The 24,145-nt window shown below is 39.3% G+C and overlaps 2 protein-coding genes across 6 annotated transcripts; one reads left to right on the top strand and one right to left on the bottom strand.

Annotated features, from left to right (window-relative positions):
* Positions 1 to 1,071: 1,071 nt before the first annotated feature.
* mlh3 (mutL homolog 3) lies at positions 1,072 to 16,400 on the top strand. 5 transcript variants are annotated; one of them, XM_003214440.3, is made up of 13 exons: positions 1,073 to 1,173; positions 3,224 to 6,471; positions 7,747 to 7,845; positions 8,550 to 8,620; positions 9,089 to 9,193; positions 10,253 to 10,319; positions 11,436 to 11,513; positions 12,278 to 12,386; positions 12,748 to 12,907; positions 13,254 to 13,277; positions 14,096 to 14,174; positions 14,719 to 14,870; positions 15,428 to 16,400. In XM_003214440.3, exons 2-13 carry the CDS (start codon positions 3,285 to 3,287, stop codon positions 15,509 to 15,511), a joined length of 4,215 nt encoding a protein of 1,404 aa, XP_003214488.2. In that variant the 5' UTR covers positions 1,073 to 1,173; positions 3,224 to 3,284; the 3' UTR covers positions 15,512 to 16,400. The 5 variants fall into 5 exon arrangements, with proteins under 5 accessions (XP_008121505.2, XP_008121662.2, XP_003214488.2 ...); XM_008123298.2 differs by having other exon boundaries at positions 1,072 to 1,173; positions 14,719 to 16,400; XM_008123354.2 differs by lacking the exon at positions 1,073 to 1,173 and adding an exon at positions 1,185 to 1,333 and having other exon boundaries at positions 14,719 to 16,400.
* On the bottom strand, positions 16,394 to 22,737 carry eif2b2 (eukaryotic translation initiation factor 2B subunit beta). Its single transcript, XM_008123215.3, has 8 exons — positions 22,479 to 22,737; positions 21,225 to 21,345; positions 20,207 to 20,355; positions 19,384 to 19,547; positions 18,857 to 18,952; positions 17,513 to 17,650; positions 17,080 to 17,146; positions 16,394 to 16,631 (listed from the first exon to the last, which is right to left on the bottom strand). Exons 1-8 carry the CDS (start codon positions 22,642 to 22,644, stop codon positions 16,474 to 16,476), a joined length of 1,059 nt encoding a protein of 352 aa, XP_008121422.1. The 5' UTR covers positions 22,645 to 22,737; the 3' UTR covers positions 16,394 to 16,473.
* Between the last annotated feature and the right edge of the window lie 1,408 nt (positions 22,738 to 24,145).

Raw genomic sequence — 24,145 nt, 5'->3', positions numbered from 1 at the left:
TCAATTCCACATATACACATGTAGGGTAAAAACAACACACATACATTGAAATCAATACTTAAAACATCATAATCTTAAAATTATTTACACACCACACAGTCCAAAGGCATATTCCAGGAGCCATTCTGTGACTAAATTGCACTGTCCCATGGTTATTTACTGCATTGCAGTTTATTGTCCGAAGGCTTGTTCCCACATCCATGACAGGTTACTTCTTCATGCTACCCGTACTTTTAGGGCACATGATGTATTACACCCAAGGCCAGTTGGCTGAACCCAGCCTGCTGTGTCATTTTATGTGGCTCTCCAGATGCTGGACCACAACTCCTGTATTCCTCATTGTTAGACACCAAACTCAAAGTAGCTGCACGCAACAACATCCTACGGAAACTTACCGGCAGTGTATGGGGTGCAGACCCACAATTAATAAGAACATCAGCCCTGGTCTTGTCTTACTCAACTGCTGAGTATGCCTGTCCTGTCTGGCACAAGTCTGCTCATGCAAAGCAGGTGGACATAACACTGAACGAAACAAGGGCAAACCAAGAATTGACAACTTGGAAGTCTCTGAACAGACTCAGAAGCGAAGTGGACAGATTAAAAGACAACCTGACAAGATTCTCCATCCATTGATCCAACAACCCTTTGGAGGCAACCATCAGGCTGATGAGGCTGTCGATTAAAATGAGTTTGACAGCCCAGTTTTAGGGCAAGCCCTGTAATCATCCCACTTCTCAGCTGATGCCATCCAGTAGTGTAATATTTCCTGCTTCTTTTTTCCCTCCAGTCTTTTGCTTCACATAAAACAGAAGTCCAGAAGAATAATCCATCTGATCCATGAGGGACCCAGTCTATATTCCACGTTAGTTATGCTTCTAATTACAAACAAGAACCTCTTTAAGTATTCCAGTGCTCAAGATTTATTTGGTTGCCATTGAATCCTATTCTGGGTGGAGGGCTAAATGGCTAAATACGGTAGCGCCCCATTCTCTATACGTCTATGTGCGTCTTGCACGGACTTGTCAATGGAGACCTCAGTTGGAGAGTGCCAATTCAGGATGCTGCCACAAGGGGGCGCATGAAACTACAAGGCCCAGGGTGCCTTTCGACGCGCGCCGAGGCGGTGTCGCGAGCCTTCCTTCTGAGGCTCCGGCGTCAACGTCCGAAATTGAGGTGAGCGGCGGTTGATGGCAACGGGTGAAGGGGCCGGAGAGCCATCTCGCTCTTTGTGGTTTGGGAGTAAAGGCGGGAATCGAGGGAGGGAGAGGGAAAAGGCAAGGAGAGAGCGGCGTCGCTTTTCCTGAAGAGGCCATGCCCTGACTCATTCTTACAGGTTGGGGATCTCTTGGGAGCTGGAGTGTGTTGGATTTCAGATTTGTTTTGGAGTTTGGAATAGTTTCTCTATTCACCAGGCATGGGCCAACTTCGGCCCTCTAGGTATTTTGGACTTCAACTCCCACAATTCCTAACAGCCTACCGGCTTTGTCGAAGGCTTTCATGGCTGGAATCATTGAGTTGCTATGAGTTTTCCGAGCTGTATGCCCATGTTCCAGAAGCATTCTCTCCTGACATTTCGCCCACATCTATGGCAGGCATCCTCAGAGGTTATGAGGTCTATTGGAAACTAGGCAAGTGGGGTTGATATATCTGTGAAAAGTCCAGGGTGGGAGAAATAACTCTTGTCTGTTAGAGGCAAGTGAATGTTGCAATTGGCCACCATGATTAGCATTGAAAAACCTTGTAGCGTCAAAGTTTGGCTGCTCCCTGCCTGGGGGAATCTTTTGTTGGGAGGTTTTAGCTGGCCCTGATTGTTTCCTGTCTGGAATCCCCCTGTTTGATTGACAGGAAATAATCAGGGCCAGCTAACACCTCCCAACAAAGGATTATCCCAGGCAGGGGGCAGCCAGGCTTTGAAGCTGCAAGGCTATTCAATACTAATCAATTGCAAAATTGATTAGTATTGGGCCAATTGCAAAATTCACACTTGCCTCAAACAGACAAGAGTTCTTTCTCCCACCCTGGACTTTTCACAGATATATCAATCCCACTTGCCTAGTTTCCAACAGACCTCGCAACCTCTGAGGATGTCTGCCATAGATGTGGGTGAAACGTCAGGAGAGAATGCTTCTGGAACATAGCCATACAGCCCGGAAAATTCACAGCAACCCAGCAATGAATTGTGGAAGTCGAAGTCCAAAACACCTGGAGGGCTGAAGTAGGCCCATGCTTTCTCAGCCCATACATGACCATAAGCCCATTTTGAGCCAAGATGAAGATATATGTGACTACATACATACAAAACAATTAAAATGAGCTATCAGGACAGGCATAAAGAAAGTGATCTCACACCATTAGTTTCTGGGTCTATACTTCCAGTATCAGTTCTATGCATTCTGTGGCATTTTTAATTTGGTCCCATCTATGCTGCTATATAATGCAGCTTGGAACTGCATTATACACTCAATGTAGATTCATATAATGCAGTGCAATACTGTTAAGATTCCTCATATGAGTCTATGCTGATCATATAATTCAGTTCCAGACTGCATTATATGACAGTGTAGATGGGGTCCTGATCTCCTACACAGAGATTTTACTGCCTTGATGCTAAGTGGAGGAAAAATATGTGGAACATGTCAGGATATGTGTGCAGTTTGAAGACCATATTGAGACCAGTGGATTGTTTGCTCATGGTCATCAGTTGGTTTTAATTTGCCAAAAAATCAATTGTCACAATTCTCATTTGGTTTTTGTAGCATTGGATTTGGAATGTGTTATGATTATTCATATGAACAGAACAAACAGAAGTGATAATCAACTTAGAAATTAAGTGCGGTCTTCTGTACCTGAATGTTTCAAAAATAGGGATTGGAACAGGTTAAATAAAAATGATCATAAGAACACAGTAGGCAAATGGTAACAACAACAACAACAACAACAGCAACAACAACATTATTCTTGTACCCTGCCTCTATCTCCCCAAAGGGACTTGGGTGGCTTACATAAGAAAAACAGTCCATAAATTTAAAACACAATATAATAACATAGTCATATAACAAAATAACATGACAGTTATTAAAACCAAGACATCAGTTGCTATGTACAGAGGACGATTAGTGCAAAACTCTGAGTAAAGATATTTAGAAAGATTTTAAAAGGCTTTGGCTTCAAAAAAAATGCCACAGAGTTTAAATTAAGCTTTGAATTATTTGTTTTCAAACAGGAGAGTCAGAAAAAGTGGTGATGCATTTCCAGTCTCCTGATTTCCTCTTGCTGCTTTTGCAATGATCAAATGCTTGCCTGAAGAAGTACAAGCCACTTTGCGGTCTGGAGTGGCCATCAGCTCCTTGGGCCAGTGTGCTGAGGAGCTTGTCTTCAACAGTATAGATGCTAAAGCTACCTGCGTGGCTGTTAGAGTCGACTTGGAAACCTTTAAGGTCCAGGTGGTGGATAATGGCTGTGGTATGGGAAGAGAAGATATCAGCAAGATCGGGAATAGATATTTTACTAGTAAGTGCGGTTCATTGGAAGACCTGGAAAATTTACGTTTTTATGGTTTCCGTGGAGAAGCTTTGGCAAGCATTGCAAACATTGCCAGTATCTTGGAAATATCATCCAAAACGAGAAAAACAGCAACCAGTTTCTTGAAAATGTTTCACAATGGGAAAGGACTTGAAGTCTCTGAAACAGAAATGAATAGACCATGTGCTGGAACAACTGTGACAGTATACAACTTATTCTATAACTTACCTGTGCGGAGAAAGTGCATGAACTCTAGTCTGGAACTGGAGAGAATGAGGCATAAAATAGAGGCTATTTCACTTATCCATCCTTCTGTCTCCTTTTCTTTAAGGAATGATACCGCCTGTTCCATGGTGCTTCAGCTGTCCAAAACAAAAGACTTGTGCTCCCGGTTTTCTCAGATTTATAGTCTAAGCAAATCACAGAAATTGCGAGAAGTGAAATATAAATCTGGAGGATTTGAAATCTATGGTTTTATCAGTACTGAAGGGCATTACAATAAAAATATTCAGTTTTTATATGTAAATAATAGACTGATATTAAAAACAAGGCTGCATAAACTTATTGATTTTTTACTAAGAAAACAGAGTACTATATGTAAGACAAAAAATGGATCGTTGCAGTCAAGTCCTGCTCGTCACCGTTCTGGCTCAGAAGCCTATGGAGTCTTTGTTATCAATGTGAAGTGTCAGTATGATGAATACGATGTGTGTTTGGAACCTGCAAAAACTCTAATAGAGTTTCGCAATTGGGCTGCTCTCCTAACTTGCGTTGAGGAAGGAATAAAAGCATTCTTGAAGCAAGAACATCTATATAATGAGCCGTCTGGCGAAGATATTAAAGAGTTTAATGAAAACAATGGATTTTGTTTGACTAATACTGCAGCTTTAGAGACATGTATCACAGAGGAGAAGGACAGGAAGGAGAGTTTTAAGAGAGCCTGTGATAATATTGTGGATTCTTATGAAATGTTTAATCTGCAGTCAAAATCTGTCAAAAGGAAAATAGCTCTTGCAAAAACATCATCAGATCACACAGAATCTGTTCGCAATGTGGGGAGAGTAGATATTTGTCCAGATTTAACTGTTAGCAATGAACCTATTGAACTTAGAAGCAGTAAAGTAGACAATCTTTTGACTAATAAAAATGGAACCACACCAGATCTCCCTGAATTGAATAATCAACAGGAAGAGTCAGGCAGGTCTGTTAAACCACGGATTGAAGTAGATAGTTTCAGGTCTCCAAAAGAACATAGTGGGCAGGATAGATCAGTTGTGTTAGAAACAGACAAACATACCAGTACCTCACTTTGCACTGAAAAATGTGGTAAAGATCAAATTAATCAACAAAATAAAGTATTTCAGAGAAATGAGCTGAACTCTGCCATAGTAGAACATGTAAAAATGGTGGGAGATGTTAATAAGTTTATTTTGGAACATGGTATGAAAGAAAAATACCAGGCAGTGAAAGAGGGCAGAGAACCTTCTAGAAGATCCAATACTAATAGAGTAGAAGTAATGGAAGGGAGACCGATGAAGCTGTGTTCCACTGGCCTTGTAACACACTTGGTACAAAATCAGAAAACACATAACTCAATGGAAAGAAACAATCTTTTGAGCAGACAGTCTAAATTAGGGCCACTAAGTGCAAAAGATATATTTGAAAATAGACTAGGATTTTTGGCACAGATTCCAAATAGTCAACAACATTTAAAAATAACAAATACAGAAAGTACTAATGCGTGCATATCAGAGCTAAAGAATAATGTATCTTCAATTCTTGTAGATGATAGTATGGACTTTGGGCCATCATACAATGAAGAATTTAGTTCTGTGAGTTCTTCAGGTTCAGTTCATATATCTAGTACAACTAAGCATAGGCAAATGACTGAACGTTCACTTAAGCCAAGATCCTCTGGTTTTACAAAATTAAGCTTGCATCGAAAGCTGGGCTCATTGGATAGATTTAAGAGACATTATGGAAATATAAAAAGCACGTCACCAATACCTGATGTGGAAAAGAGGAATGAGGACGAGGTACCAGTCTGTTACAGGTCTCTTCATGATGAGACTACAGATAATCAAAATTTCAGCATTTGTGAAGGTCCTAGCAAGCATGCTGTTTCCAGTAATGGTGTCCGTGATTGCTTGCTTTCCTTTAAGAAGTCTCAGTATTGCATGGGAAAAAAGATATTAAGTGAAAAAGCTTTAAATATAAGTCCTATAAAACTGACAGATTCCTTGCAAATCGGAAAGAAAAATATTTCTGACACTCTGGTAACAGGAACACTTGCTTTTAAATTATCTCAAATGAAGAAAAGTCTTAAAAGGCCCACAGGGTCACTTTTAGAAGTATCTCAAGCATGCTCAATTCAAAATGATGAAGACAGATGGAAACTGTCAACACAAAATAATATTTTGCAGCAAGTTTGCCAAATTCCTCAGTTTTCCCTAGAAGAACAGACAAAGAGTTGCTCTTTTGCCTCAACTGCTGCACAACTTAATGTCATGGAAAGCCCAAGTAGAAGATCAGAGGATGCTGAAGATACTTCGAGATGTAATTTCATTGACACCGATGGAGAATATATGGTCTCACCAAACAGAAGTTTAACTAGTATTAATAGAGAGTTGGATTCTGGAGCTTCCTATGAAGCTAAAGGTATTATGAATGAATCTACAAAGCAAGCTGTGAAATCCTATGACTCTCAGTGTATCACTGTGTCCAGGAACTTAGAAAATGCCACAGATGATCCAAATGTATACGATAGTAAGACATCACAAACACAAAATTCTGAGTGGTTGAACCAGTTTGATGCATCATTGGGCAAGACAGTATACATCAACCCAGTGACTGGACTCAGCACCTATAATGCTCCTCCCAATGGGGACTCTCAAGCAGTATGTACCAAGGATATAAGTACAATGGCTGTAAATGTCATTGAGAATAATGGTAAGTGTACTGTGTAATTTTGACTTTAGTGTTATTGTGGAGATGAACTAATTCATTCCTTGATATATTCATACATAAATACATATGTGTGTGTGAAAGATGTTTCATATATGCTGATCGTATTAGTCATGTCAATATTTTCTGCAATCTTCATATAATTAGCATTGTTAAATTAATTTTCAGGATTTAAGAAAACTTGGTTATCTAAAAAGCTTCATGCAATCATTTTACAGTAAAGGTAAAGGTAAAGGTTTCCCCTGACATTAAGTCCAGTTGTGACCGACTCTGGGGGTTGGTGCTCATCTCCATTTCTAAGCCGAAGAGCCGGCGTTGTTCATGTCCAAGATCATGTGGCCGGCATGACTGCATGGAGCGCCGTTACCTTCCTGCCAGAGCGGTACCTATTGATCTACTCACATTTACATGTTTTCGAACTGCTAGGTTGGCAGGAGCTGGGGCTAACAGCGGGCGCTCATTCCGCTCCCGGGATTTGAACCTAAAAAAAACCCAGCAAGTAGCATGTGAATCATTCCTGTTGCAATAATAATAAAATATCCTAGAACCTTAGTATTGATCCAGATGATATCCAGAGTATGTTCAATAACATAAGGTCTCTTTAAAAGTGAAATCAATCCAAATATAATAAACATGGAAAAATTCAGTCTCCAATAATGCTTCTCAAATGTTTTGATCAAAGTTTAGTTTTAAACTTAAGCTGCAATCTCAGTTAGCTGACCCACTGCTTGGCTTTTTGGTAGACTCCCTTGAGGCATTTTCATTAAAAGCTGCATTTGCACAACCTAATTTCTAGGATAGTAACCCAACGATAGCATTAAAAGACTGAAATTGGGCATTTGTGACTCCTTAAACCAATCAGACAGAAAAAGACAAGGGAAGAAGAACATGTTTCCAGCATTATCACAACTTCTTGCACTAGACTTCTTCTTGAAAGCTCTGTCTGCTGTGGCATAGTCTCTTGCCCTGGGGTTTTATACTATACAGTATTTGTAAGTGTTTTGTGCCTTCTTGTTCCGAATGGGTTGCCCTACACATAGGGAATTACTGTTCTATTCTATTGATACAGTTAATGTGCAGGCCTCCTTATTGATATCTATTTGGTTGTTATAGCATTACTTATTTCCTTCTCTGTTTTATGATACTGAAATTTTATACTTTATTTGATGGTGCTACCCATCCTTTTGGACCTACAACCATTTTTGCAGAAATTTGGTTGTAAGAAATGTTACAGAAGTAATTCTTTTCTTGAGCGTCTAGGGTTTCAGTGCAGATGCCACCCCTTTAGAAGTGAGCTTGTTATGCCCTTCCTTCCAAGACCTCAGAATGAGAGGAATTTTGCAAGCCAAGATTTCAGAGGTAGGTCTAGTTTGCCAGGACATAGAGTACTATGTTGAATAATAACAAACCAAAGAATTCTCCCTGCTGTCCTAATAGGAACTGGGAATGATTCAAGGTTTGTTAACAACGGGACATGTGTATATTCATTTGATGTGTGGAATTGGAAATCATTATTATGGGATCAAAGTCAATTACACTGTGGCTGCAGATAGTTTGAAGTGCCCAGTTTTGTCTAAATAACATCAGTGGTTTGGTAAGACATTAGGATACTTAATCTCCCTCAATGGCACCAGATTTAATTTTTCAAAATCTTGAACCGGTGCTCCGGCCAAGTGTGTTTCTCTAGTGGGAACATAATTGACTTATTTTTAAATCGTGATATGTTGTACAGGAACTCACAGGAGAAACGATCAAATCCATTTTAATTTGTTTAAAGATCACACAACCACTTAAATAATTAAATATTGCTTTGTTTCCTTTTCTGCAAATAATTTTCAAATAATTAAACCTTTGTACTTACCATTCAACAAAATCTGATACTGCAATTCATGCTGGACAGTTTGTCCACTTTTTCCCACTGAGAGAGTTTATTTTGAGGGATAGGAAAAGTGGCAAATATGAAACATCCTTCTTAGTACATGAATGAGATAGGACAGTGACATGATAAAAACCTAATATGGAACTGCTAGTCGTTTCATGATTGTACTTATTTTCTGTTCTAGATACTCCAGGAGAATCTCTTCAGTCCCTGTTTTCAGAATGGGATAATCCTGTTTTTGCTCACTGCCCAGAGGTGAGTGGTAGAATGTGGCTTTTACCGGTATTTGCGTTGAATTGTTTCAGTTTTATGACACATTGTGATTTTTGGAGAGAGGGTGCATCTATATTGTAGAATTAATGCTGTTTAATACCACTTAACTGCTGTGGCTCAGTGGAAATTATAATTTTATAAAGTCTTTAGCCTTCTCTGTCAAAGAGGGCTACTGTCTCACCAAGTTACAAATCCCAGGATTTTATAGCATTCCACTGACACAGGGAAAATATTGCATTAACTTACTGTATTGTGTGGATTCCCAGTGATTTGTTCACTAGTACTTTTTAAAAATGTCTAAGTCAGATTGCATGGGAAATATTCATGCTGGTGCTATTTGAAATGGTATTTAATCTCCATTGGGAATTTTAAAATAAAATCTGAGGACATGGTTTTGTGGTCTGACATTTGAGCATCCTAACAAATTATTTGTGATTATTTGTTTTGTAGCTAGCTGTTAATGTGAGCAATGGAGAGGCTGATAATCTTGCTGTGAAAATCCATAACATCATGTATCCTTATCGGTTCACCAAGAACATGATTGATTCAATGCAGGTAAACTTGCTCGCATTAAATTAATGGCAGTATTACAACTATCACTTGGAAAAATTAAAACTGTCCACTTGGGCATAAAGATGCAGATAGTGAAGTAATTAATAGCTATTATTGGCAAATAATGGATACTTGTCTTTTTAAGTAAGAGCTATATAAAGCAAATTGTTGGAGATGCAATATCACTTATGCTTTCCTTAACATGTTGGTTTTGGAGCTGTCCCATGATTGCTTTATTTTGGGTGGAAGAAATTAAGCAAATAAATTTGGTATTGGAAAGCTCATTAGTCTTTAAGGATGTCCTTTTTTAAATTATTTACTTACATCTTGGAAATAGATAAGTGACCAAATAGGTAAAGGTAAAGGTTTTGCCCTGATGTTATGTCCAGTCATGTCCGATTCTGGGGGTTGGTGCTCATCTCCGTTTCTAAGCCAAAGAGCCAGCATTGTCTGTAGACATCTCCAAGGTTATGTGGCCGGCATGACTGCATGGAACGCTGTTACCTTCCCGCCAGAGCGATACCTATTGAACTACTCACATTTGCATGTTTTTGAATAGCTAGGTTGGCAGAAGCTGGGGCTAACAGCGGGAGTTCACCCCGCTCCCCGGATTTGAACTGCCCACGTTTCAGTCAGCAAGTTCAGCAGCTTAGTGGTTTAACCCACTGCGCCACTGGGGGCCAATAGAAGTGGATTTTCCATGCCCTTTTAGTTGCAAAATTATTGATACTTCAATATTGGAAATATAAGTTTCCTTTACCAGTGAACCAGTGAAACATTTGAAAGAATGACATACAGACAAAATCTACAAATGGCAATATATTTAGATCTTTAGTCAGCCTTTGTAGAAAGGACTAATGAGGCTGTCTTTCTCATGTCTGTTTTCATTTTCTGCATTTATTATAGTGGAAGTGAGGGCTATTTTTAAAAATTGTGCATCAAGATGTGTTGGGGCAATTAGTGAACTTGGTGAAAGCTTAAGCCCTTTTGCTTTGTTACTGTGCGATTAATATGGAATTGTATTAATTTTCTAAAACATTTTCACAACTGAATCTGCTACAGGTTCTTAATCAAGTGGACAATAAATTTATTGCTTGTTTAATCAACACAGATGAAAATGAAGAAGCAGGTAAGAATACTGTCTGTCCCACTTAATAGGTTTTCAAACTTTTTTGTGCAACTTTTTGACTGTAGAGGGATATATATATATATATTTGTACCCCGCCAACATCTTCCCAAAGGGACTCGGGGCAGCTCACAAAAAGCACACAATAGTGCAGAACACACAAAATTCAAGATACATAACAAATAAAACAATAACACATTAAGTTCACAAAACAATAATTGCATAAAATAACATACAACCCTACTGATTAAAATCCAACAATGTGGCAAAGCTGCGGGTATAACAGGATGTGAACTTAGCCCATAAAGTGCTAACAGAATCAATCACTAAGGTCTCAGGTTTAGTGAGTAAGGTGCTAATCATGGTCCAAAGGCTTGTTCAAAAACCATGTTTTTAATTGGAATACAGGTTAAGTATCTTTTATCTAAATGTCTCCAAAATCTGAAACTGTATACATGAGTGACTGAGATAGTGACGGATTTGTTTTTTGATAGCAAAGTTGTCTTAATAATTTCATGTACAAAATTATTTAAATAATTGCATGTACAAAATTATTCAAAACTGTGGACAATTGCCTTTAGGCTGTGTGTACAAAGAATATATGAAGCATAAATGAATTGCATGATTAGACTCTCATCTCATTATGTATATGCAATTATAGGTATCCCAAAATCTGAAAAACTTCTTGTCCCAATCATTTCAGATAAGGGGTATTCAACCTGTAATAACGTAATAACATAACTGCCACTATATTGAATTAGACTAGTGGCCCTTCTAATATTTGGGCAACTTTAGCTAATCTGTTCTTATATTAATAATATCTCTCTAGATGAGGTATAACAGTCTTCATTCCATGACTCAGCTGAAGAGGGCTGACATAATGTAGTGAATCATCCATTGGATTGAAAGACTTGGATCTAAGTGCCCACACAGACACATAGTTCCCTGGATAACCTTGGATTGCTGTCTTACATCCTACTTTGTGTCACAATGTAAGACACAATTGAATTTAAATTTAATATACATCAGAGTGGTGATCCTGCTTATGGTGGTGATTATTATAATAATGATAGTGGTGGAGAAGATATTGGTATTTGGTTTATTTTTATTTTTTTACAGTTCTCCATGGAAACCTTCTTGTGCTTGTGGATCAGCATGCTGCTCATGAGCGTGTCCGCCTTGAGCAACTAATCACAGGTAATTAACAAAATGCCTTAATTTAAATAATAATAATAATAATAATAATAATAATAATAATAATAATAATGGAAATGTACACATTCTATCTATACAACATATTTGATAAATTACCAATAGAGCATAAAAAGATGGCATTCTTTTCACCGTGTTTATCGAGAACTAATATCCTTAATAATAATGAATATTGTACAGGCTTTTTCTCCATTTTTCCCCTTTCTTTTCATCCCTTCTTCTTAACATAATGTAATTCATTTCCATTCTGTCAAGCAAAGGGTGTAGGTTTTTTTTAATGTCTTAAGGTCGTATCAGTTCATTGTGCTCCCTGTCAACAAGTGCTATGAATTTCCTACATAGTGGAATCCAAGAGAAACATTTCTGGTCATAAACTGGAACTAAAATTCCTCAAGAATGTGAAAGTCCTCTGGGAGTATGGGAATTGTTTATTAAAGGGTTTCAACAGAGCCATTATTCCTGTAATAGTTTCCTCTGCTATGTTGTTGATGGAAATGGTTGCCTGTTAGGATTATTGCCCGTGGTTGAAACTGGCCCAGAATCTTGGTCTGTCGTTAAAAAGCGTGTCTTTAAAGGCAAAGGATATTTTGGCTTGAACAATATAGGTTTCTTCTCATCTACTGGAGAACAGAATATGTCAATTCTTAGTAGATACATTCTACATGCCAAATCACAAGGTTGTTGGATCAGACAATAAGAACAAATTCTATTTATGTTAATAAACAATGATTTTGTAACTCTACCATCAGATTCCTATGAGAAGCAGTCTGAAACATCGGGCAGGAAGAAATTATTAGCATCCACTGTATGTCCCCCCTTGGAGATTGAGATTACAGAAGATCACCGGAGACTCTTGCGGTTTGTATTAACTACATTGCCAATATGAGAATGAGCATTTCCAGGCGAGATTTTAATTGTTATTGAACTGAATGTAACTTATCTCAAAGTAAACTACAATTCTGTATATAGGGTAAGGTTTCAACAAATGTGATTAGATGTTTTTCAGTAGAGATCTGTACATTTACACTGTAAGAGGCTAAGGGAACTAATCATAATAGAATTATAATGAAAACCGACAAGAAGCAGTATATGTTCCCCAATAAGTCAATGCACTTGATTATTTTTAAAGGCCTGCCAAATTTATTAGAAGTAAACAACATTGCTAGTAAATTTGCTTCTAAAAATGAATTAAAATTGATACTTGGATTTTGATTCCCAGGTGCTGCCACAAAGGTCTGGAGGACCTAGGTCTTGAATTATTCTTTCCAGAGAACCAGCCTTCTCAGATCCTTGTTGGGAAAGTGCCACTGTGTTTTGTGGAGAGAGAGGCCAATGAATTGCGCCGTGGAAGGCAGACAGTGGCAAAGAACATTGTGCAGGTGAGATGAAGTGGCAGGTCATTTCTTATGTCTACCCTGAATCTGATTGCTTCTTGAATTAAAATTTGAATGTATGTGAATTTCATACAGCTCTCAACAAAAGTTAAAAAGAAAAAAAATCAGAAGTTTCTGTTAGTCTTTCAACATAAAGGGGGATTCTTTCAGATATTTTCCTCTTAGACCTTTGATACATTTTATTTACTAGTCTGGAAGTGGCATATACAGATATGGTGACCCCTTTGTTACTAAATGTTTGTCACCATTTTCGAGAACAAGACATTTTGTTGTGAAAGTAATATAAAAGCCAATTCTTATTTTACTGATTTGTTTCTCTTTGAACTTTCAGGAATTCATTCAAGAGCAAGCTGAGGTATGTCCTCGCTCTGTGTTTGTGAAGAGCTGCAAATTAGATATGATTTTATACATCATCCACTGGAGATAAAATATGAATTCTCTTTTTATAATTTTAAATTTTGAGCGATCTCATCTGAACAGTGGTCAAAACAGGTAGAAGAGAATGGAGAGCCACTCAAAAGTAGCTTAACCAGGAGACTGCTAATTCTATCTATGGATACTGATTCTAGTATCTGTATATTTAAACAGTTGGTGTAAGATAAGGGAATGTAACATATTGTGGTTAGTGTGAATTAATATTGCATTATAATGTTGCAAATAAGACATTTAGAAGGACGATAAGATAAAATTACTATATGTGAATCAGTCTGTAAAGGAAAAGAAATCAATAACAGAACTATGAGGGTGAATGTGAGCTGTGAGGCAAGCTCCCTGATGGGCACTTAATCTGCAGCTCTTTGTTCTTGTTAACTGCTGGCAAGTCTTTGACATGAATCGGTGACCTCCAAGTCACTCAGTCATCAACAGTCCTGCTCAGATTTTAGAGACTCAGAGCCATAACTTTCTTGATTAAGTCTATTTTTCTGGAATTTAGGCTTTCTTTTTTTCCTATTGTCTCCTTTACCAAGTATTATTTCTTACCATCTCCCTTACTATTACTGTCTTTTAATCACATGCAAGATTTTCTCTGAGGAAGATTTGCCACCTTCTCAGACTAAGAAAGTAAGACTTGCAATGGGTTTCTGTGGGTAGCTCTTCATTATCTCTGATGGCTGTGGTTTTCATTTTAAATCTTTTTTAGAAAGTCAAACCATGCCCTTCTATTACTTTCAGCTACTGCAAACAACAGGAGGAGCACAGGGAACATTGCCACTGACAGTTTTGAAGGTACTTGCATCCCAGGCTTGTCATGGTAAGGGAAATACTGCATTGTACAATGTAATTGTTTCATAGCAATTAAAAAAGCTAAGAGACATTTTGTTGTGTTTTGAGTATGTGGTGTTTATGACATTATCAAAAGTAACTTTGAATGAGGAGCAATGATATTAGTATTAATTAATATTTTATATACATATTGATATCGCACCTTTCCCCAATGGGATACAGAAATTAAACCAGATACAGATAAAATGTATTGGTAGAAATATATTAAAAACATATTTCAAACACATCTATTCAATACATAAGAAGTTTGAAATTCAGTTTTTTTAAATAAAATCCTCTCTTGCCAAAAGTGTGTAGGAATAAAATCTTCACCTGAGCAAGAATGTTTCCGAGGCATGGAGCAGCCACCAAATAAGCAGTCAACCATGTTGCCATCAGATGCTTGCTCTAGGAAAATACAAATGAACGCAGCGACTTTTGTTTACGGGTTCCCCTATCTGGTACGCAGATTCAGAATTAAGAAGCTGTGTCTCTTGAAAAGTTGTTTCTTTCATGGTCTTCTCTCTTATCAGGTGCTATTAAGTTCAATGACAACTTGACTTTTGAGGATTGCTGCCGTCTTATGGAGTCTTTGTCTTGCTGTCAGTTACCCTTCCAATGTGCTCATGGCAGACCCTCAATGCTGCCTCTTGCGGATGTAGATCATCTCCACCAGGAAAGCCAGGTGAGCCAGTGTGAAACTTGTCTAGGCATAACCTGTTTTCTCCATCACAGATTTAATGAGTTATCTGTGTCTGCTTTTGGAGATAGATATATGAGATATATATATACATTGGAAACGGTTGTATTTATCTGTGAAATACAACTATTTTTCCAGTAGTGAAACAGGTGCAGTAATGGGGCTGATTCTTTTTCTAAATTTATTCATTGTTATATACTAATGTACAATCACTTAGAATTTGGGATGGTGAACAAAGATCACATAATAAAATCATCTGGGGTTTGAATTGATCAGATCTATACAGTATCATTGTAGACTTGTACACAACGTAGGTGCATCTGAAATTTTGGGCAAAGGATTTTTTATGGGTGCACTTCTGACCATCTATAAGTTATACCTGAGTATAAGGCGACCAAAATCATTTATTGTTGTGTGTGTGTGTGTATACACACACAGATACTCTTCCTTTGAATACAGTTAGTACTAGAAGTTTATAGGCAAAATGACTTGATTGTTTTAAAGTAAGTGTCATCTGGTCATTAATATTTTATTTTATCCAGCCTAAACCTAACCTGGCCAAACTAAGGAGAATGGTTAAAGCCTGGCAACATTTTGGGAAAGAAAACAGTTCTGAGAAAACATGAGACAGATCTAACTTCATTTAACACTGGTGTCACCAAACTGGTTGTGTTTGTACCAATATCTTTGGCACATCGTTTGCTATGAAAGCAAGCATAATGAGGAACTCCAGCATTTTGAAAGCAGCAGAGATCAGTGCTTCTCAAATTCTTGAAAGAGTCTTGAGTAGTCTGTCTCAGGTCTGTTCTCGTAAAGAAATTAGAAAAGATTCGACCTGCACTAGAACTGTGTGTATTTGCCTTTGAAAAACCGTTGTTAACACTCTCACCTATTATACTTGAAACTGGAATAAGCAGTAACTATGGATTAATTGATTTCACATAGATGTAACAGTTGATCAGTATGAGGTATGGATTATATTTAAATGCTGATTAGTAACTGGGAAACTAGCATAGAAAAGAGCTTCTAATCAAATTGGTATAAAAAGCCAAAAGGATCGTCAATCTGAATGCTTATTCAATGCTGCCATCTCGTAGTATGTATTTTCTTAGCTTGCCTTAAAGTATAAAGTAACCTCAAAAGTTACTGCAAGCAAAGTAATATTTGATGGTACTTTATATTTCCAGGCAAGATTCCAATTTCCATGTTATAGCGGCAGTTGGGCTTGAACAGCTGACCTCTAGGTTTCTTATCACTTGCTTTTGTAAGCAAAGTAAATGAATCAAAGAACTGTGTCCCCACAATGAATTTGCCATATGAATTCAAGCAATTTTTTCTATATTTAGGCCATCACTAAATTATGGTCTTTGTACATGTTAATGTGGTGCTGCTCGGCTAGAACATTCTCAGGAATAAATTATTCTATTTAATACAGTTGACAGAACAGTTTTGCCTGTAGAAATAAACATGGGTCAAAGCAATCTTTTTCAAATATAGTAAGAACATGCTTCTTCAGTCTTATGTTTTATTTACTTGTTGGTTCTTCCTGGGTAACCAAGTTTTCTGCAATATAAATTATGTCTCTTGTTCAAAGTTCTCGATCATCTGGATGATAGAGTTCACTCATGAGACGGTAGATGTAGGAAGGAGCATTGCCTCCAATGTTTGAAATAAAAAGAGTGATAAGTTCTGGAGGAACGTAGTCAAAGACAGGACAGTAGACATTGACCTTAGATAGAATCTCCCCTGAAAGAAAAACATAGACATAATTGAGAATTAAGTCAGAGAACAAAAAGCAATTTTGCCTTATGCACAGTAGAGCTAGAGAAGTTTGTTGTTGTTGGATGTCACTGAAATCAGTGTGAGCACGCAGCCATAAGTAAGTGAAGTAGGAATAAGTTTCACTTATGTAAATACAACTCCTCAGAGCCAATGGTTAGGAAGGATTTGGGGTTGTTTAGTATAGGCTCTTCACACTCATACCTTTTGCACATAGTGAAATGTTCAGCTACAATAACAAAATACAGCTGCAGTCAGACAACAATCTTATGCATATTTACCTGGGAGTAAACCACAGTGAACACAGAGGGATTATTTCTGAAGTAAACATGCACATGATTGGGCTGTTTGAGTTGTAGAGTCTGTGAATGACTCTAGCTTCCCTTTAGGAAAACTTGTTACCAAATGATTTTACCTTCTGTAAAAGGCAGTACTTCATGTGGTGAGACAAACTTGTGAAAAGAGTCATCTTCATTAAGGAACTGGAGAGAACAGAAAAGGCAATATCACCATCATTCTTAACAAATGTTTCACACACATTTCCAACAAAAATTTCCTTTACAAAATTGAACTCAGCTCCAGGCTTCCCTGTTTATTGTTCCTTCTGTGTTGCATATAATACAAATCTAAACCATATGCCATATATAAAACACATGAATGGAAGCCACAAAAACCCAATGCATTGATGTAGCCACTTCTCTGTAAAACATACTGACATTTTGCAACTTGCTTGCACCAGCAGTTTTCTGTGTTAATCTTCCCAGTTTGATTTCTCTGTCTTGCAAAACAGTCACTCTCTTTGACATTTGCGTTTGGCTACAGATATATTTAAAGATGAAGGCACCTACCTGTGGTGTGAGCTTGAACATGGGTGCACAGACAATGAGTGGGGTGGAGTGATGTTTCGCTGCAAGTGCCAATGTATGAGTCCCACTAACTGCTATCAAAGCCCCATTGGCCAAAATAGTCTTTGTTCCAATGATAACCTGTAAAATACACTTGTTCGTGAAGAAACAGTATCATAATAAATTGGGTTGTGTGACAACATTCACAACAAATCTTGTAGAAAGAAAAATCTATAACACAATAAGAGTTCGTAATATATATGGCAGACAAATAACTAGGTAAATATAGAATTATGATTGCCACAAGCAGGTTAATCTTTATCTGTCAATGTCATTCTTGTCCAAAGAAGTCCCCAAATGTTATGCCTTATCCTAGTGTCCTATTTCCACATCTCAAAAAACTGAACCTAAATAGGAGAACATCTGGATGTGTTAGTTGGGTCACCCAGTTTCTGGAAGCACTGCTTCCAATAAGATATATTCTATAACAGAAGAACAATGACTTCACAAGAGTAACTTTTTCCCCAGAAATTGGCGTTCTGTAACCTCAAAGGACTTCTTTCAGCAGATCTCTCTCTCCAATGAGTCCCTCTATTGTGATACAATATCTAAAACAGATAATAATGTAGAAACTTTTAGATAAGGGGTTAGCAATTTGCGGTCCTACAGATGCTGGATAGCAATTCTTGGTGTCCGTCACCTGTGACTGAATTGGCTGGGGTTGATAAAATTCAGCCCAACATCTTGAGAACAGTACTATCCATCCCCGTGTTAAACTGTATGTTGTAGCATCAACAAAGCAATCACTAAATGTGCTTGACCACTCTAACCCTTATTTGGGTTTAGTTGTGCAGGACAGGTGTTCCACTCTTTCTAGTGTGTGGATGTGCAGCACTCAACCTGTTTGGGGAGATATCACTTCTAAGTATACTTTTCTTATATGCTGCATTCCAAGAACTGTTCTGTAGGACTCAGGGGACATCCACAGAGGGCTCCCCACTCGGGCTACATTTCTGGTAGCACAGTTGAACATATGGGAGGGTGGGACTGAGAGTGGAGCCAGAGACTGGAGAGGATTAGATGTCAAAGAAAATAGTGACCTGAATATGCTGAAACACAGGCTGATCCCTGAGATAATGAAAGGCAATAATAATTTAGTGTACTATATACTATGTACAAAGATATGTCAGCTTATCTTTGGTTCTGAGGAAAGGTACACAGAGCCAGAGTGGTAGACTGGAGTAAGACACAAGCTGGAGAAAAGAAATCAGGCCTTCTGCCACAATGCTGAATAATTCTATGACTTTGTGTACATTACCTCAAACCCAACAGTCCTGTAATGCCTACCTTGTTGACACGAGACATCACAGCAAAGATAGCTGCATCACTCATGACGGTGGTTTCTATATTGTATTTAGATAACCGGACAGCCATTTCATGACCCTACAAAAAGAAGGGAGGGAGAGAAAACAGAATTATGGCAATAAGTTCTGTTACTTGTATATTATTTGAAAAAAATTGTCTTATATTTTTCCAAAAAGTATTATATCCAATATTAGATATTTCAGAATTTACTTCTTTCTTTTACTACTCATAAGTAAACCCCCATAAACTAAAATACTTCATTTTTTTTTCCCGGACAGCTAGCCTAACTGCCAGAGCTTGCTGTTTAATACAAGCAACACATAGAAAATACATGGGAGATACTTCTTTGGGCCTGCATTCCCCTTTTTGGGAAACATAAGAAACTTTTCCCAACTCATTTGCTGTTTCCAAAGCCAAAATATTGTTGCACTGTGTATTTATAATGAAATTACAGTTCCATAGTAAGCTATGAACAGCCAATAAGTGCAGCTCAGGGGGCAGGCCTTTACCTGGCAAAAGGGTGCACATTCAGCCACGATGACATGGAATTTCCTTTTCCGTGCTGCTTCCTTGAGGAAAGCTTCTACTGTGCGTGAATAGCCAATGGTCATGATCACCTCATTGGAGTGGATATGCTCCAGTGCCTGCATAGCAATATTGTCAGTAGTCCCCTCTGCAAGAAAAAGAAATCCATACATGTGAAGCTCATAATTTTGGGTGACTTCTGTTAAGGTTGGAATACTAACAAGGACTTTACAGTGTTGGAAAGACAATGCCCTACTTTATTTTAATACATGCTGGGCTGTAGCCACAGTCATTCTATAAAGGAAGAGCTCCTTACATGCCCAAATGTAATTTCTCATTGGAAACTCAAGAGGGTGCAATTTTCTGTTCTAATACTACCTGGACCTCATTCCATCCTAAATGTTACATAGATGCAAGGTCCAATTCCAAGAAATATTTTTCAGTAATATGCAGTCCACACAGTAGCAGAAGGAAGAAAAAGGGGCATGGCATGTGTACCTACCTAAACACTTTAGAATAATCAAGAATACGACTCTTCTTTGAGACTTATTATTGCTTTGAGTCCCTCACTGTGAGATAGACTGTATGGTAAGATAGAAAGAATTAGGAAAAGACTGCTTTTCAAATAGGAAGACGATATCAATGATGCCATGGTTTTGAACCAGCAAGGCCTGAGCAGAGCCATTGATGAGAGGGTGACTTGGAGTTTCTCATTCGTAGGGTTGCCATAAGTTGAAGTGAACTTGATGGGAGTTAACAACTCTGCACTTCACTAGCAGCATTCTTATTTCAACAGGCATCTCTCACCTAGTTCAATCAACAGTTCGTTAATAGCTTCTATGATATTGGGACGAAGTGGGGAGTAGTAGGTGCTGAAATCCTCACTGAGACCTCCAGAGGTCAGAAGTTTGTGCAGTGATTCTTGCTGGTCATTCTCCTCACTGCGGCCTCGGAGCCTGTGAAACAAGCAAACCCTTCAATCTGGAGGGGAAAACATAAGAAAATCTGAAGGAAAGCAATGCTACATGTTGGATGTGGCATTTGTATTCCTCACAAAAGAGAATTTAAGACCCTGTATTTTATTTGACTTATGTATCCTTGAATTGCCCTCTAGTTACTGTGTCAGGTGCAGTAGACGACAGCTGGGGCAACTGTTCTTTTTGCTCCTTCCAAAGGCAGAAGCCTCAGCAGATGGCTTAGGTTCTGGTTTGCGAATGCAATTCCTCCTGCTCCATTTTCCAAGTCTGATGCTGCTCTGTGCACATTCACATAGCTGTACTAGGCTTGGAGAAGATGGAGCAGCAGTGGGAACTGCTCTCACCAGATGCCTCCCAAAGTCCACAGAACAGCTGACTTTAGAGGCAAATCCTGCTTCCCATTTCTGAAGGACACTTAGCAAAGTGGGGTAGTAGTGAGGCAGATTTAGCCCATTTGGAACCACCAAGGAGAAACAGCTTACCCTGCCAGCTACTGGCTACTGCCTTTCTGTTCTCTTCACTCCTTTCAAAGAAAGTATTACAATAAAACAAGAAGAACCCCTGGAAGCAGAGCAGGATTAATTGTTGAAAGCTCAACAGCATACTATCATTAGCATTTATTTACTTTTATCCCACTTTTCTCCCACAAATGGGACTCAAAGTGGCAACATTACAAGACATAAGGTAGGAGTAGGAACATTGTGATTTTCCTGATGTTGTTGGACTGCATGTTCCGGCGACACAATTGGCTAGGATTTGCAGTCCAACAATATGTGGGGGCATCAATCCAACAACATGCAAGGACATGATTTCCACTCATGGCATAAGGCAAGCTAAAGTGATGTCACCTGCCATACTCCTCACGAATGATCTTCAGGACTCTTCTCACCATGTTACCCACAGTGGTTTCCGATGGCTGAGCTGCAGTCATTCTCTTACCTTCCTTACGAATAAGTTCCATTAGGTCTCCTGGAATGGGAGAAAAAGTTATGATGGCTTTTAAAGGTAACTACTGAAAGTGAGGGAAATAATTATGTTCCTGTATGGTAGGATGTTAGATTGGACGGTCCTTTTGGTCTCGCCCAACTCTGTGATTCTGTGAAAGCCACTCCTAATATATTGAGAAGAGATTTCAGCTCATTTAATTGTTCTGGCAGTCCACATCTGGGCTTTCAACAGGTTACCATTGGGCATGAGAGACTGTGTAGCTAATACCATCTTTCTTGATGGTTTCAGTCAATGTGGCATAGCAGTTTGAGTGTTGGACTCTGATGCTGGAGACCAGGGTTCAAATCCCATCCAGCCACGAACACCCACAGCATCAGACAAGCCATACACTCCCAGCCCCAGAAAACCCTCTGTAGGATCACTTTATGGCAGTGATTCTTAACCTGTGGGTCCCTAGGTGTTTTGGCCTACAACTCCCAGAAATCCAAGCCAGTTTACCTGCTGTTAAGATTTCTGGGAGTTGAAGGCCAAAACATCTGGGAACCCACAGAGTGAGAACCACTGCTTTAAGAGTTGTCATAACTTGGAAATGGCTTCAAAGCACACAACAAAGGCACTGTTATCAGGATACCATAACCGAAGAGAAGCTCCTGCTTCAAAAATCAGAAACAAGCACAGGGCGGCAGACAGATATAAATCTCCTCTGCAGAGGCTGGATGGCCACCTGTCCTTTGCGTATTCCTGCCTGGCAGAGTGAGGTTCGACTGGATGGCCCCTGAGGTCTCTTCCAACTCTGATAATGAAATGCTGTGCTTCAATGTCTTTTAAGAGCTGAATAGAAGGAAAATCTGGTAACAAGGAGCATTTGGCACAGTCCGTTCTTTTGCAGCCCTAAGCTTGCACTGCCACTCAATGCGGGGGGTGGGGTGGGAGACGCAGGGAAACAGATTTGCACGTGTTCGGTATGTTGCTTCTGAAGATGATGCATGAAATCGAGGATCATAGACTGGAGGAGATCGCAAGGGCCACCCAGTCCAATTCCTAATGATGCAACTTTCAATCGTATCGGCTCATATTCAGAAGCAAGACCTTCGCTCTCCTCTCTATTTCGGACAAAGGCTGCTTTTCTCCCTCGGTGGAGAGGCCTCACTCACCGGCATTGTCCCATCGCCCGTTCGCCACGATCCTCCGGAGGAGCCCCACCGTCTGCCGGGCAGCCTCCTCCGACCGCGGTCGCTTCCCGCCCCGTTTCAGGAGCGCCACAAAGTCCTCGATCTCCCCGGAGAGGTCGGACTCTTTCTTGGTGGTGACGGATGACATCTCCGCGACTTCAAGACGGGAACGGAAAGAAGGGAGAACGATCTTCACGCGGAACAAAACAAAAAAGGACCGTGTAGCCACCCGGACTTTCGCAGAGAACAGGGCCCACTTCCGGGCAGCCCTGCTCTCATTGGACGAGCGAGTATGTTGCTCCGCCTGTTCGGAACGGGAGTGTCCAATCGCCAATGGGCATCGGCGGGGCCTTTGGGGGCAGCGCAAGAACCCGTGGCTCGAGCGTCGTTGTCAGCGAAAGGGATTGTGGGAGATGTAGTTGAAAGGACAAAGGCTCCCAGGTTCAAGCTTTTCAGACCGTGAAGGGACGCAGCAGCAGAAGTGCTTTTACTTGACCTTCAGCTTTTTATGGCAATCTGTGCTGGGGCCTCACCAGAATTCCATAGCATTGAGCCATGGCAGGTAAAGCGGTGTCAAACTGCATTGGGTTGCTGTGAGTTTTCCGGACTGTATCGCCATGTTCCAGAAACATTCTCCCCTGACGTTTCGTCTACATCTATGGCAAGCAGCCTCAAAGGTTGTGAGACCTTTTGGAAACTAGGCAAGTGGGGTTTATATATCTGGAAGGTCCAGGGTGGAAGAAAGAACTGTTGTCTGTTTGGAGAAAATGTGGATGTTGCAATTGGTCAGCTTGATTAGAATTGGATAACCTTGCAGCTTCGAAGCTTGGCTGCTTCTTTCATTCCCACTTGCCTAGTTTCCAACAAACATCACAACTTCTGAGGATGCCTGCCATAGATGTGCGTGAAACGTCAGGAGAGAATGCTTCTGGAATATGGCCATACAGCCCGGGAAACTCACAGCAACCCAGTGATGCCGGCCATAAAAACATCAATGCATCAAACTATTAATTCTATAGTATAGAGATGCACCCCAAGCTTTCTTAATTTAAGCACAGTACACTTTATTCCCATTCCATCATTATTTTATTTTTACTCAGATGTGAGATATGCTTCCATGCCACCTTTTTTAGTTGAGCATACTCCTGTTTTCAGACATTCAGGTTTTAATTAAATATTAATGGGTTTTTTAATGGTAGCACACTGTATTTGAACCCAATATTTTTAACATTTCCACATGTCCATCACATATGTGAAAAAGACCCTTCTGGCTTACCACTTTGCCAGTATATATTCCATATTCCTTTATACACAATTTCATTTTAAAAATCTTACCAAAATCATAACATAAAGTACATTTCAGCCTTTAGACCAGGCATGGGTAAACTTCAGCCCTCCAGGTGTTTTGGACTGCAACTCCCACAATTCCTAACAACCCGTAGGCTGTTAGGAATTGTGGGAGTTGTAGTCCAAAACACCTGGAGGGCTGGAGTTTGCCCATGCCTGCTTTAGACCATATCCTTTCCCACAGTGCCATTTGTATATTATGTCTAAAATTTCTAGCCCATTTTATGATAAAATCCTTCCATCCCAAATTCTAACAAAAGTTCATACATTTTGCCAATTCTTGCTGATTCATGCATAACTGG

The sequence above is a fragment of the Anolis carolinensis genome, chromosome 1 (assembly GCF_035594765.1).
Source record: "Anolis carolinensis isolate JA03-04 chromosome 1, rAnoCar3.1.pri, whole genome shotgun sequence".
Taxonomy (NCBI): Eukaryota; Metazoa; Chordata; class Lepidosauria; order Squamata; family Dactyloidae; genus Anolis; species Anolis carolinensis.
Note: the sequence above shows the minus strand (reverse complement) of the source record. Positions and strands in the feature narration are given on the sequence as shown.